The 12,976-nt window shown below is 35.6% G+C and overlaps 2 protein-coding genes across 4 annotated transcripts in view; one reads left to right on the forward strand and one right to left on the reverse strand.

Moving 5' to 3' along the window:
* Nucleotides 1-1,302, reverse strand: part of LOC138326022 (rapamycin-insensitive companion of mTOR-like) — a 57,520-nt gene extending 56,218 nt beyond the window's left edge. For all 3 annotated transcript variants that reach the window (XM_069272120.1, XM_069272119.1, XM_069272117.1), the window contains exons 1-2: nucleotides 1,184-1,302; nucleotides 1,047-1,094 (exon numbers count right to left, since the gene is read on the reverse strand). In XM_069272120.1, coding sequence (XP_069128221.1) covers nucleotides 1,047-1,094; nucleotides 1,184-1,241 — 106 coding nt within the window. In that variant the 5' untranslated portion in view covers nucleotides 1,242-1,302. The remainder of the gene's footprint in view (nucleotides 1-1,046; nucleotides 1,095-1,183) is intronic.
* Nucleotides 1,303-1,419: 117 nt separating this feature from the next.
* LOC138326027 (diisopropyl-fluorophosphatase-like) lies at nucleotides 1,420-9,535 on the forward strand. Its single transcript, XM_069272135.1, has 5 exons — nucleotides 1,420-1,624; nucleotides 5,846-5,986; nucleotides 6,195-6,326; nucleotides 6,792-7,008; nucleotides 7,562-9,535. The coding sequence occupies exons 1-5, from the start codon at nucleotides 1,448-1,450 to the stop codon at nucleotides 7,831-7,833; spliced, it is 939 nt and encodes a 312-aa protein (XP_069128236.1). The 5' UTR covers nucleotides 1,420-1,447; the 3' UTR covers nucleotides 7,834-9,535.
* The last annotated feature ends 3,441 nt before the right edge of the window (nucleotides 9,536-12,976 follow it).

Raw genomic sequence — 12,976 nt, forward strand, 5'->3', positions numbered from 1 at the left:
TAAAAAGAACTTGAATGGGAAGCCATAAAGCGTTTATGTAACCATTACTGACCTTCCCCTCAACAGCTGACTGCTTTACATTGCTGATAACCGAGTCTAATTGGATTAAAATTAATGTGTTTATTAACCATGGTAGTGTCATAACTACAGTCAATGAAGTGTCATGTATCGTTAGGGTCCAGTGAACAGGTCATTAGCGAACAACTATCTGTACATGTGCTTACCGGACAAGTGTTATCTCTGACTCTGCGGGGATGAAAGGGGCTCCATACAGGGTTTTGATAAGTGGTCTTTCAAAATCAGAGATTTTAACTGTCTTTTTGAACAACACGATTGGGAAATAGGATAGGGAGTCTGAAACCGGGAATTTCTCGGTAGCGGATTGGACTGGGTCGATCATCGGTGACCAGGTAGCTCAGCGGTAGAGCATTCGGCTAGTGTTCAGAGGTCTCAGGTTCAATCCTGGTCTGGCTCTGGTCACTACATTTTCTCCTCTCCCGCTACAAAATTGGCACCCAACTAAAATGCCCCTAGTGGTGGTATAAGGGCTATCTTGTACATCTTCAATGGCATAGACTTTGAAAAGGGTGAAAGGAGTGTAGCGGGATTGGACTGGGTCAATCATCAGTGACCAGCTGGTAGCTCAGCAGATAGTGTTTGGAGGTCTGGGGTTCGAATCACGGTTGGGCCGCTACATTTTCTCCTCTACTGTTACATGAGTATAGCTTTGGTCCACTGTTACCTTCTCTGTACAAAATTATTAAAACTTACGTATTAGCAGATATGGTAAGTACATTGCTGTGGAAATTAATTGTTTTCTGCTACACAAAACCGGCAAATGTCAAATGATTCCATATTTTCAATCGCCATCAAAAGTTGTGGTACCACTTTCTAATCGTTGATTATTATGAGAGCCGTGTAAAGAGCTGTCGTTCTGATTTGCTGTTAATGCTGTATGATATCACTAACAGTCTTTTTAACATGATCAACCCATCATCCACTGTCCAAAACATACCATTAGATTTGTTTCAGACATGTCAACCCACCTTTCGAAAGGTCCAACTTTACACCTTCCTCGCCGCTTTCGTGGCGTACTGAAAAAGAAAAGAAGCCAATTGTGAGATAGAAATACATTTTGTTATTTAGAAAATATAATAAATAATCTAAATTGTAATGCACTTACTTCTAGATCTGACATTTCTGAATGGACGTCCGTGGCGGACCATAGCGGCCGCCATCATCAAAATTTACTTCCTACAACGGGCGGTTGTCGTACAACTAATTTCTGAAAAAAAATAGAAAATATAAAGTTAGAAATCTCATACGATTTACAAACATAATTGCAATCGAATATTGACGGAAACATTACGAATAAATACAATTTAAATTATCATTGCTATATATAATTTACGACTTCTTTATCAGAGTCGAACACGTTTATGGTAACATGGCCGACGGGATGGAGGATTCCGAACCAACCTTTACAAAAATAGCTGAAAATATCCGAGGTGCTGAAGGACCGGTATTTGATGCAGATGGACAGTTTTACATGGTTGCTCCTGAAGTAGAAAAAGATGGGAAATTTGCTGGTCAAGTATTGAAAGTTGACTTGTCGACAGGGAAGGTAAGGGCGTAAACAGTCATCGAGGTATCAAGACGTTTCGTCCAAAGTTGTTCATACTGAAGTGGATTCGCCCCAAATACAATACGTAATTGCAAGGAAGGGCAGTAAATGGGGGCTAAACGACCATGATGAACAGACTGGGACGAAACGTATATTATTCATTTTATGGACGCAGGCAAGTAACATGCCTCTATGTCCATATCTCATACAATGAAATACAATGAAATAATATCCATGATGTACAATTAGTAATTAAGTGATATCAATTATTAAATGAAGTTAGTTAATTGGCACGTCCGTGTTCCATTTTATAGCTCTCCAAGTGGTTGTATTTAAGTTCCAAATTAGCCCAGTACTTGTCTAGACTTATCTCGAAATCTCTTATTGTTGTTGAGTTTATGATATTTTCTGGTAAACTGTTCCATATATCGACAGTTCTAAATCCAAAGGAATACTTCCGTATATCTAACTTGCAATGTTTTTTCTTTAATTTTTGCGAATGACCTCTCGTCTGGGATGTGGTATCATGCTCAGATATTCCAATGGTAACCCTTTCGTGTCATGGAAATTGTTTATTATCTTGTATACATTTATGATGTCTCCTCTCAGTCTCCGGTAGGATAGTGAAGGTAAACCTAGTCGCTTTAATCTCTCGATGTAGGGTAGATCTCTGAGCTCCGGGATTAGTTTAGTTGCCCTCCGCTGTACTTTTTCTATGGATTCGGTGTCCTTTGTTCTGTATGGATTCCAGACGCTTGCAGCGTATTCTAAATGTGGTCTTACTAATGCTTTGAAAAGTTGTTTAAATGATATTTCATCTATGTATACAAATGATCTTCTTATTAGTCCAAGAATACCATTGGCTTTATTGACTGCTTGTTGAATGTGTATAGAGAAATTTAGATCCTTGTCCACATGCACTCCTATGTCTTTTTCCGATGATATGTTCTCAAGATTAATTTTATTACCTCCTGCATTTGTCATGTTGTACTTCCGACTTTCATTGCTTTTTCCTTTTATGGTTAGAACCTTACATTTCAGCGGGTGGAATTTCAGTAGCCATGTGTTTGACCATGGTGTAATTTTTTCACCTGGCCCATTGGTCATAGAGTTAGAATTATGTTTCTTTTTTGTTAGAAATACAATAATGATCAGCTGATAATTGGTAAATGATCAATGAAATATATTTTATGCTGAGTGTGTTTAATGTGTAATGGTGTTGTAAAATAAGGGGTGGGTCCCAACTAGAACGAATATAAGTACCCGGCCTACTGTACCGTTCGGCCGGGCACGAATTGGTCCCTATGTGTCGTAGTGGAGCACTGCCTCCGAAAATCACTCGGGCATAGTTTTCTATACTTTTTCGTAGGTTTCTAGTTATTTAATGTGTATACATGCATTAACATATTATTTTTGTCCAAAACAAACATAACTACCATTCTTAATATCTACCGTACCGCTCACAAGACGTCAAATTCACAATTTGTGGACTTGCCGTATAAATTCCCTTCAGAAAGACCTTCATATGTATTATGTAAAAAAAATGCCTCAATGAGAACTTGATATTTTATGTAGTTCAGTTTTATTGCCTAGTAGGTAAGCGATATCAAACAAGTACGATAAAAATGCAAACAAATGTTTTATAATGGTTTGCATAATCATTACTTTGCTCCATTAGCAGTAATAGGCACCAATTGTAGCTCTAAAGACGACACCATTTTCTGTCAAAAAGTCTTTTGAGCTACAATATTGCAGCTAGGTCCCAACATTCTACTAGTGCTTGGAAACACCGGGATCTGAGAATTAGTTACAGTTTATACAACTTGGACTGTTCCTAGTTTGGCCGCAGTGGCCGACTGCTTAAGATTTCCTGACATGTACATACCACTAATCCATTGATATAAGACGTCATTATTAAGAAACTTCTGATGGGCAATATCGACGTTAGACAGTACAACATGTTATACATAAATGATCAAAAGTATCTTGTCGTGCTTTACCTCTAAAATTGTCGGAGAAATATTACCACACACTTGACCTCTGGGTCGTGATTCCAAATGCCATGTGGGACACCAGCTGGGACAGGTAGTTGTCAGGTATTGTCACATCGCTCAGGTCGGTGGTTTTCCTCCAGGTACCACAGCTTTCCTCAACCATCTAAACCTGGCACATCCTTAAATGACCCAACAGACTATTCATTGTTAGATGACGTCATTCAGTTCTGTAGCTAAGGTGGGTGTAGTCTGCCACCAGTCAGACTCGAACCAGCCACCACGTACTTACTGCTCCAACACTCTACCATCTAAAGGGAAATTCTATTTAGCACGAAGCTAGAAGGGAACAGACTACCTCACTCCTCTCCTTCCGTACACCTCATCGTTTATCTTTATAATTCTCACACTAGAGAAATAACAAGAAATAAATGTATGCAAACGTGCCACCAGTTTTCGATTTAATCCGACAGAGGACAGGCCGCTTCTTAGTTTTGACTGGTCTGAATATCCCTTTATACAAACACCAGGCAATAGAGTGTCTGCCTTGTGATCATTACCCAGCGATTTTTTAAAAAATGAAAAAAAAAAAGTTCTTACCTGAAGCATGCCAGTCCATTGTACAAATCTTTGCCGTGTATGGTTCCATTTGATTACATGGCTTCCCTACTCTAGTGTGGGGATGTTTTATCACTGCTACATGTATCTCCTGTTACATTTAAAATTCATAAAATTGCCTGGGTTCAGTTGGCAAGCTTTTGATAGTTTGCAGGGGGTAAATGTGATAGAATCAGATATTGATGTGGACGTACATGTTTTTCTTTTGGTAGAAAACATTTGTATAAGGGTTAGATTGTCCTAGTATAGGAATCACTACTGCTACACTGAACCCTCACAAATTATCGGCTATACTCCTCCTGATCTGCCTAAGGGATTTCAACAACACTTGGTGGCAATAATCCTTATACAATATAGATATGTGTGATCTATATCTAGACAAGATACCTCCACCTTTTTCAGAGTTATGCCCCTTTTTACAGGGAGTGTGGGGTAGGTACCTTCAAAACTTGTGTAATGTTCGCACTTCAGCACTGGTTTAATTATATAAAAAAATTATGTAGTTTATTGAGAAAACAATGTATCATTTGTTGGGGATTACTCCCTAAACCTAAGTCGGTCATGATGTAAGACTTCCGATGTTTTCACATACAAGTCGGTCTTGATGTAATACTTCCGATGTTTTTCACATACAAGTTGGTCTTGATGTAAGACTTCCAATGTTTTCACTTACAAGTCGGTCTTGATGTAAGACTTCTGATGTTTTCACATACAAGTTGGTCTTGATGTAAGACTTCCAATATTTTCACATACAAGTCGGTCTTGATGTAAGACTTCCAATGTTTTCACATACAAGTCGGTCTTGATGTAAGACTTCCGATGTTTTCACATACAAGTCGGTCTTGATGTAAGACTTCCGATGTTTTCACATACAAGTCGGTCTTGATGTAAGACTTCCAATGTTTTCACATACAAGTCGGTCTTGATGTAAGACTTCCGATGTTTTCACATACAAGTCGATCTTGATGTAAGACTTCCAATGTTTTCACATACAAGTCGGTCTTGATGTAAGACTTCCGATGTTTTCACATACAAGTTGGTCTTGATGTAAGACTTCCAATGTTTTCACATACAAGTTGGTCTTGATGTAAGACTTCCGATGTTTTCACATACAAGTTAGTCTTGATGTAAGACTTCCAATGTTTTCACATACAAGTCGGTCTTGATGTAAGACTTCCGATGTTTTCACATACAAGTCGATCTTGATGTAAGACTTCCAATGTTTTCACATACAAGTCGGTCTTGATGTAAGACTTCCGATGTTTTCACATACAAGTCGGTCTTGATGTAAGACTTCCGATGTTTTCACATACAAGTCGGTCTTGATGTAAGACTTCCAATGTTTTCACATACAAGTTGGTCTTGATGTAAGACTTCCGATGTTTTCACATACAAGTTGGTCTTGATGTAAGACTTCCAATGTTTTCACATACAAGTTGGTCTTGATGTAAGACTTCTGATGTTTTCACATACAAGTTGGTCTTGATGTAAGACTTCCAATGTTTTCACATACAAGTCGGTCTCCTGGATGACAATTCTAGATCTGATGTTGAATACCCAGGTCTTTCTCTTGATATTGAGATAATTGACTTGATTGATGTTTAAATTGTAGTTGGATATTCTATGTGAGCCCAGTTTAGACGGTGAAGGTGGAGTGCCGGCCGGCTGCCAGTGTGATAAAAACAATGATATCTGGATAGCAGATATGAGACTAGGAATCATTAAAGTCAATAAGGATGGCCAATTCCAGCAGGTAACATTTCACTTAGTTAGATAATCAATGTGGAATTGAAGTGCTATATGCTACAGTAAACCGACAACTTTGGTCATGAAATTTGCAAAAGTAAATCTCAGAAAGAAATTTTGTTTGCATTATTACTCAGTGATAGCTTTCACAACATCAGTGTTTATGTCCACATTTAAGATTAACATGGCTGAAAGGTACGTTTAACACATAACAGGTTTGTAAAACTGACAAAGACAACAACCCTATGCAAGGATGCAATGACTGTAGTTTTGACTACTCCGGAAACTTGTGGGTGACAGCTCCAGCGGGAGAGATCGCTCCATCTCCATACAGGAGGTCGATGGAGGTAGGTCATGTATAAATAATTTATTTTATCATCAAGTGGCAAGAGTCAGTGGCATGCTTGTGGACCTCAATGTTTGTAAGAATCAGTAACAAATGTCTAGATTCATAACATGTATCAGTTTCATACTGGTTTTAAGCGATTCTTTGTAAATATCAAAGAAAATCTGAACGACTTTTTCCTAACTGTTGAGAGTCGTGATATAAGGCTATAGAATGTCAATTGAATAATCCTGTCTGAATTTCAAGGTCACATTACCAACCAAAAGATCTTAGATCTGTACAGGCAATATCAAGCTGTTCAAACAAATGACATACAAAACTTAATGTGTAACTTAATTAATTAAGGGAACATACAAAACTTAATGTGTAACTTAATTAATTAAGGGAACAGCTGATCAACTGCTTTTGACAGTTGAACTTTCTTATTACTGCAAATATTTAAAACCTTAAATTTCTACATGGATAGGAACCGTTCGGGTCGGTGTATTGTATGACAAAGGATGGGGAAGTGATCAAGGTGGACACTGGAATACGCTTCCCTAACGGGATAGCAGTTAAACACTCCGAGGATGGACGACCTTCTCTTCTTATCGTGGCTGAGACTCCGACCAAATCTCTGTGGGGGTACAATATACTGGGGCCTGGTAAGGTGTCTGAGAAGTTCCTGTGGGGAAAGCTGCCTGGTCAGTATCTGTTGACATTGCTTATGTGATGTTTCTACATATATATTGTAATTATAATTTGAGAATCTTCTTAACTATCTAGCAACCTTTAAGCTTGTTTCTTTGCTAACCTTCCAATGACCTTGTTTCTTTGCTAACCTTCCTATGACCTTGTTTCTTTGCTAACCTTCCTATGACCTTGTTTCTTTGCTAACCTTCCTATGACCTTGTTTCTTTGCTAACCTTCCTAAGTTCTTGTTTCCTGTGCCTTTTTATGACCTTTTTTCTTTGCTAAACTTCCTATGACCTTGTTTCTTTGCTAACCTTCCTATGATCTTGTTTCTTTGCTAACCTTTCTATGACCTTGTTTCTTTGCTAATTCTCCAATGATTTAATAAGGGGTGCTGAATATGTTTGTACTGAATCTGGAAACTGTTTCAGTCATCAGTCATATTTTTCTTACAACTTCTTAATTATTACTACATGTATATTTTAGCATTGTCTTTCATGTGATCTTGGACTTCCACGTTTTGTCATCATGTGTTTCAATACTTGTCTGTTTTCATTATTACAGGCAACCTTGAGGGTGGACCAGATGGAATGGATTTTGATGTAGAAGGAAATCTTTTGGTCGCTCATTGGGGCTCCTCCCATATTGAAGTGTTCAGTCCCGAGGGGGGCAGTCCCAAGATCAGGATAAAATGTCCATTTGCCAATCCAAGTAATGTCCATTTTCAGCAAAAGTCTAACACTGTGTATGTCACGGAGCACGAATTCCATGGTCTCTGGAAATTTGAATGGAAGAATAAGGGCATGCCGCAATATTGTGATATCATGACTTTCTAGTCAGCTGTAGGGCTTTCATATATACACAGATTGTAGATTTTAAGCCAGAATGTTGCTGGTATATGTTATATTTATATTTCAAATATATAATTTTTATAGAATAATGTAGTTGCCATATTTTTATATACTATACATGTATTTATCAAATTTAAGTCAATATATACATGTACATGTACTTATGAAATTATGATTGATTTATATGGAAATTGGACCATTTTTAATTGTCTTTGATTTGAGTTCAGCTTTTTATTCTTGATTATTCAACTTAATTTTTCACTAGTAAGATGAATATTGTTTTGACTCATAACGCCAGTAAAGAACTTATCAAAACTGAAGAAAATGCTGTTTTTCAAATACACAATTTTCAAAATGATTTGAAAGTAAGTTTTCAAACAGAAAAAACATTTTGCAAGGATTTTATCTTTTAATGTTCTAAAGTCATCTGCGTTCAGTTTACTAGTCAATTTAATATAACTGCATGCTTTGCTGCATTATGGTTAAAGTTTTATGTGCCACGAAAATGTTTACTTGCTATTTTTTCTTCAGTAATATATTGAAAACCATCAGAACATATAAACATGTATGGTGCCTTAAAAACATTGCTTATATTACATTGTTAATGAGCTGTAAAATTGTTGTTTATATGCTATATGTATGCTTATATGGAAATATATCGGGAGAAATCACTTTACAATTACTGATAACTCAGTTACAATGCGAAATGAAATTGTAGACCGCAATTATGGTCTGACCGTATGTATTCATTTCAAAGCATGTTAGATGTAAAAATAATATTTTTGGCAGTACTGTCAAAAATCATTTTCAGCTCTTATTTGTAATTTTAAAATTAAAACCTATGCATTGTGTGTATTGAAATTCTCAAAATGTTCATAGTTTTTGGTGATGAATAAAATATTAAAAGTTCTTTTTGATTCGTGAGTATGAAAATTACGGCATATAACATAAAATAAATATATGCATTTGTCAGAGAGTTACAGTAAATTTCACATATAACAAGGCACCGTTTTACAAGGTACATATTGTAACGAGGAGAACCCTGAATCAAACCTGGGGTCCTAGATTTTGATATAAACAAAGTGATGGCCTGCTTGATCTTGTTTCATGTGGAACTATTTAGGTATGTTTATGTGTGTATTTATGTGAAACTGTTATTTATAAATTTATTTTGTTTTATTAAATTTACAATAAAAGCAGTGTTGTGATTAGTTGATATGGTTTAATTACAGATAGTCAAAATTAATCTGCAATGTTGTTTTTATACACGATTGTTTATACATGACATACACGTTTGTGCTACACACTGTTAAAACTGTCTTAGGACACAAAGTTATTATTTTACTTATGTCATTTACACAATTTTCACTGTAAAACATCTGATTTTCTTTGTTACTAAGGTAGTTGAGTCATTTTTTGCTAAATTTTGTAAACTTTAAGTCCTCATATGAATTCTTTTAAGCATTTTTATGACAGCACCATGACCAAGTTGTTTTATACAAAACTGTCAGCCATGTCAAAACAGGACTTAGAGTTATATGTGAATTATCTATGAAATATGAATATTGGTTTAATATATGATTACATTGTTGTTGAATATGTTAGTATACTTTTGTTGAATTTATTTTCTTATTGTGAATGAATGAATTTTATAATGATTATTATTAAAAATGACAGCGAAATCAAACTTACTGTATCATATTATGATTTATAACTTTATAACTTACAATGCACATATTGAGATCCCAGAGGGATAATGGTGCCGACCATTGAATGTTCTATATATTATATTTGTTCTTTTCCTTCCTTACATGAACTATATAAAGTGGCTTGGGAAATAATGTATAAAAAGTACACTAATTGATCACTATCACTTCCAAAACCCAACAACTACAACAAGGACCCAAAGGGAAGGACACCATTGAGTAAGCTTTGAAAAAAGTACATGTAGTGAAAAACTTTGTCAAAATGTTAGATGACTTCTCATGAGCCAAATTGTTGTGTAATCAGTCCCATAATACAGTATTCATAGTTATAGGGACACATACACGTGAACTTAAACAAAGACTCTTTCACTTTACAAGAAAGTTGTTATGGGAAACCCTGATAAACTTGAATTGTCAAAATCCAAAATAGCTATTTGTTGTCTGATTTGTCAAAAAACTAAGAACGTATAATTGCAATTGAAGAAAGATTTCTTGGAAATAATAGAAGCAAATTTCAGTTTTCAAAGTCTTCTATTATGGTTAACCATTTGTAAGTAATCTTGTGGTCCCATTGGTCCGAAAATGCAATATACACAGTCTAAGATGAAAAGATATGCATCACAAAATCTGAAAAAGATTCGATCAGCACCTGAGAAATAGCGGAATAAGAAAAAACTTTAGGGCTCAAAGGACAACAGGATAAAAACTAATTTTCCACAACGTGATGATGGTTGGCGAAAAATGTTCAATGGAACCCAATGTTGATTAACATTAACATTTTATACAATTATTTCATAAAGCTATTTCTAAAAGAAATCCAATGGAGAAACCATTCAGTTTTCATATACACAGCATTTAATTCCATAGTAGTGAAAATGATGGAGGGACGCTTATTGGATGGATTACTGTACTTTTAGTACCTGTGTTATAGAGGTTCCCTAACAAGTGACTGTTGTTTATCATGTTTATCAAACTCGAGTTAGTTAATTTTCACATTTTGAAAAGACACGAGCTTTAGCGAGTGTCTTTTAAAAAATTGAAAATTAACTTACGAGAGTTTAGATAAATAATGTTCTCAGCAGACTACATAACATCACAGCTGTATAAGGTATCAACAGTCTACTTTTAAGGCTTTGTAAAGTCAGACTACATAACATCACAGCTGTATAAGGTATCAACAGTCTACTTTTAAGGCTTTGTAAAGTCAGACTACATAACATCACAGCTGTATAAGGTATCAACAGTCTACTTTTAAGGCTTTGTAAAGTCAGACTACATAACATCACAGCTGTATAAGGTATCAACAGTCTACTTTTAAGGCTTTGTAAAGTCAGACTACATAACATCACAGCTGTATAAGGTATCAACAGTCTACTTTTAAGGCTTTGTAAAGTCAGACTACATAACATCACAGCTGTATAAGGTATCAACAGTCTACTTTTAAGGCTTTGTAAAGTCAGACTACATAACATCACAGCTGTATAAGGTATCAACAGTCTACTTTAGCTTTGTAAGTCAACTACTTTTAAGGCTGTTTGTAAAGTCAGACTACATAACATCACAGCTGTATAAGGTATCAACAGTCTACTTTTAAGGCTTTGTAAAGTCAGACTACATAACATCACAGCTGTATAAGGTATCAACAGTCTACTTTTAAGGCTTTGTAAAGTCAGACTACATAACATCACAGCTGTATAAGGTATCAACAGTCTACTTTTAAGGCTTTGTAAAGTCAGACTACATAACATCACAGCTGTATAAGGTATCAACAGTCTACTTTTAAGGCTTTGTAAAGTCAGACTACATAACATCACAGCTGTATAAGGTATCAACAGTCTACTTTTAAGGCTTTGTAAAGTCAGACTACATAACATCACAGCTGTATAAGGTATCAACAGTCTACTTTTAAGGCTTTGTAAAGTCAGACTACATAACATCACAGCTGTATAAGGTATCAACAGTCTACTTTTAAGGCTTTGTAAAGTCAGACTACATAACATCACAGCTGTATAAGGTATCAACAGTCTACTTTTAAGGCTTTGTAAAGTCAGACTACATAACATCACAGCTGTATAAGGTATCAACAGTCTACTTTTAAGGCTTTGTAAAGTCAGACTACATAAAAGGTATCAACAGTCACTTTAAGGCTACATAACATCACAGCTGTATAAGGTATCAACAGTCTACTTTTAAGGCTTTGTAAAGTCAGACTACATAACATCACAGCTGTATAAGGTATCAACAGTCTACTTTTAAGGCTTTGTAAAGTCAGACTACATAACATCACAGCTGTATAAGGTATCAACAGTCTCTACTTTTAAGGCTTTGTAAAGTCAGACTACATAACATCACAGCTGTATAAGGTATCAACAGTCTACTTTTAAGGCTTTGTAAAGTCAGACTACATAACATCACAGCTGTATAAGGTATCAACAGTCTACTTTTAAGGCTTTGTAAAGTCAGACTACATAACATCACAGCTGTATAAGGTATCAACAGTCTACTTTAAGCTTTGTAAGTCAAACATACATAGCGTATATATCAACAGTCTACTTTAAGCTTTGTAAAGTCAGACTACATAACATCACAGCTGTATAAGGTATCAACAGTCTACTTTAAGGCTTTGTAAAGTCAGACTACATAACATCACAGCTGTATAAGGTATCAACAGTCTACTTTTAAGGCTTTGTAAAGTCAGACTACATAACATCACAGCTGTATAAGGTATCAACAGTCTACTTTTAAGGCTTTGTAAAGTCAGACTACATAACATACATAATCATCACAGCTTATAAGGTATCAACAGTCTACTTTAAGCTTTGTAAAGTCGCCCTATGATAAATGTCGTATACGTTGAACTTATAGTCAAGTCGCAATTGACTAGTGTATTAAGTTCTACTTTTAAGGCTTTGTAAGTTTGTTCTTATGTTTGTTTCGAAAATGAAAGTTCTGCATGTTATAATATCCATTCCAAAAGAGAAGATAAATAAAAGACGAAGTATTCTGACAGTTTAATTGAACATCTGATTCTGTGTTTTTGGATGTCCTTAAGTTAGTGATCAGAATGATATTACATGCAGTGTATATCTAAGAAAAAACAGAGGCCTTAACGGTCACCAAGTTCGGATATAGAATGAAAAAAGACATTATGTACTGGCCTTTGAAGTCGGTAAGTGAATTTACATTTGACTTTTTAATCTATGAAGAGTATTTGTTTCCATCAAACCTGTTAACTCAGAAGATTTTTTTTAAATTTTAGTCATTTTGATCCTTCCACATTTGTGAGTGGAGAAGAAGAGTTTTGACATTTTAGTCAATTTACCCCTTTTGGCGCATCCCACGGCCCCCTGGGGTGGATGGGATCTGGACCATATAATTCACAATTTTGATTGGCCTTACGCCTTAGAACGTTTGTGCAAAGT

Source organism: Argopecten irradians, chromosome 6 (assembly GCF_041381155.1).
Source record: "Argopecten irradians isolate NY chromosome 6, Ai_NY, whole genome shotgun sequence".
NCBI classification, from domain to species: Eukaryota; Metazoa; Mollusca; class Bivalvia; order Pectinida; family Pectinidae; genus Argopecten; species Argopecten irradians.

Coding starts and splice junctions, on each gene's coding strand:
- LOC138326027 (XM_069272135.1), top strand. CDS start 1,448: ATGGCCGACGGGATGGAGGATTCCGAACCAACCTTTACAAAAATAGCT. Junction 6,327..6,791: donor CATACAGGAGGTCGATGGAG/GTAGGTCATGTA, acceptor CTACATGGATAG/GAACCGTTCGGGTCGGTGTA. Junction 7,009..7,561: donor CCTGTGGGGAAAGCTGCCTG/GTCAGTATCTGT, acceptor TCATTATTACAG/GCAACCTTGAGGGTGGACCA.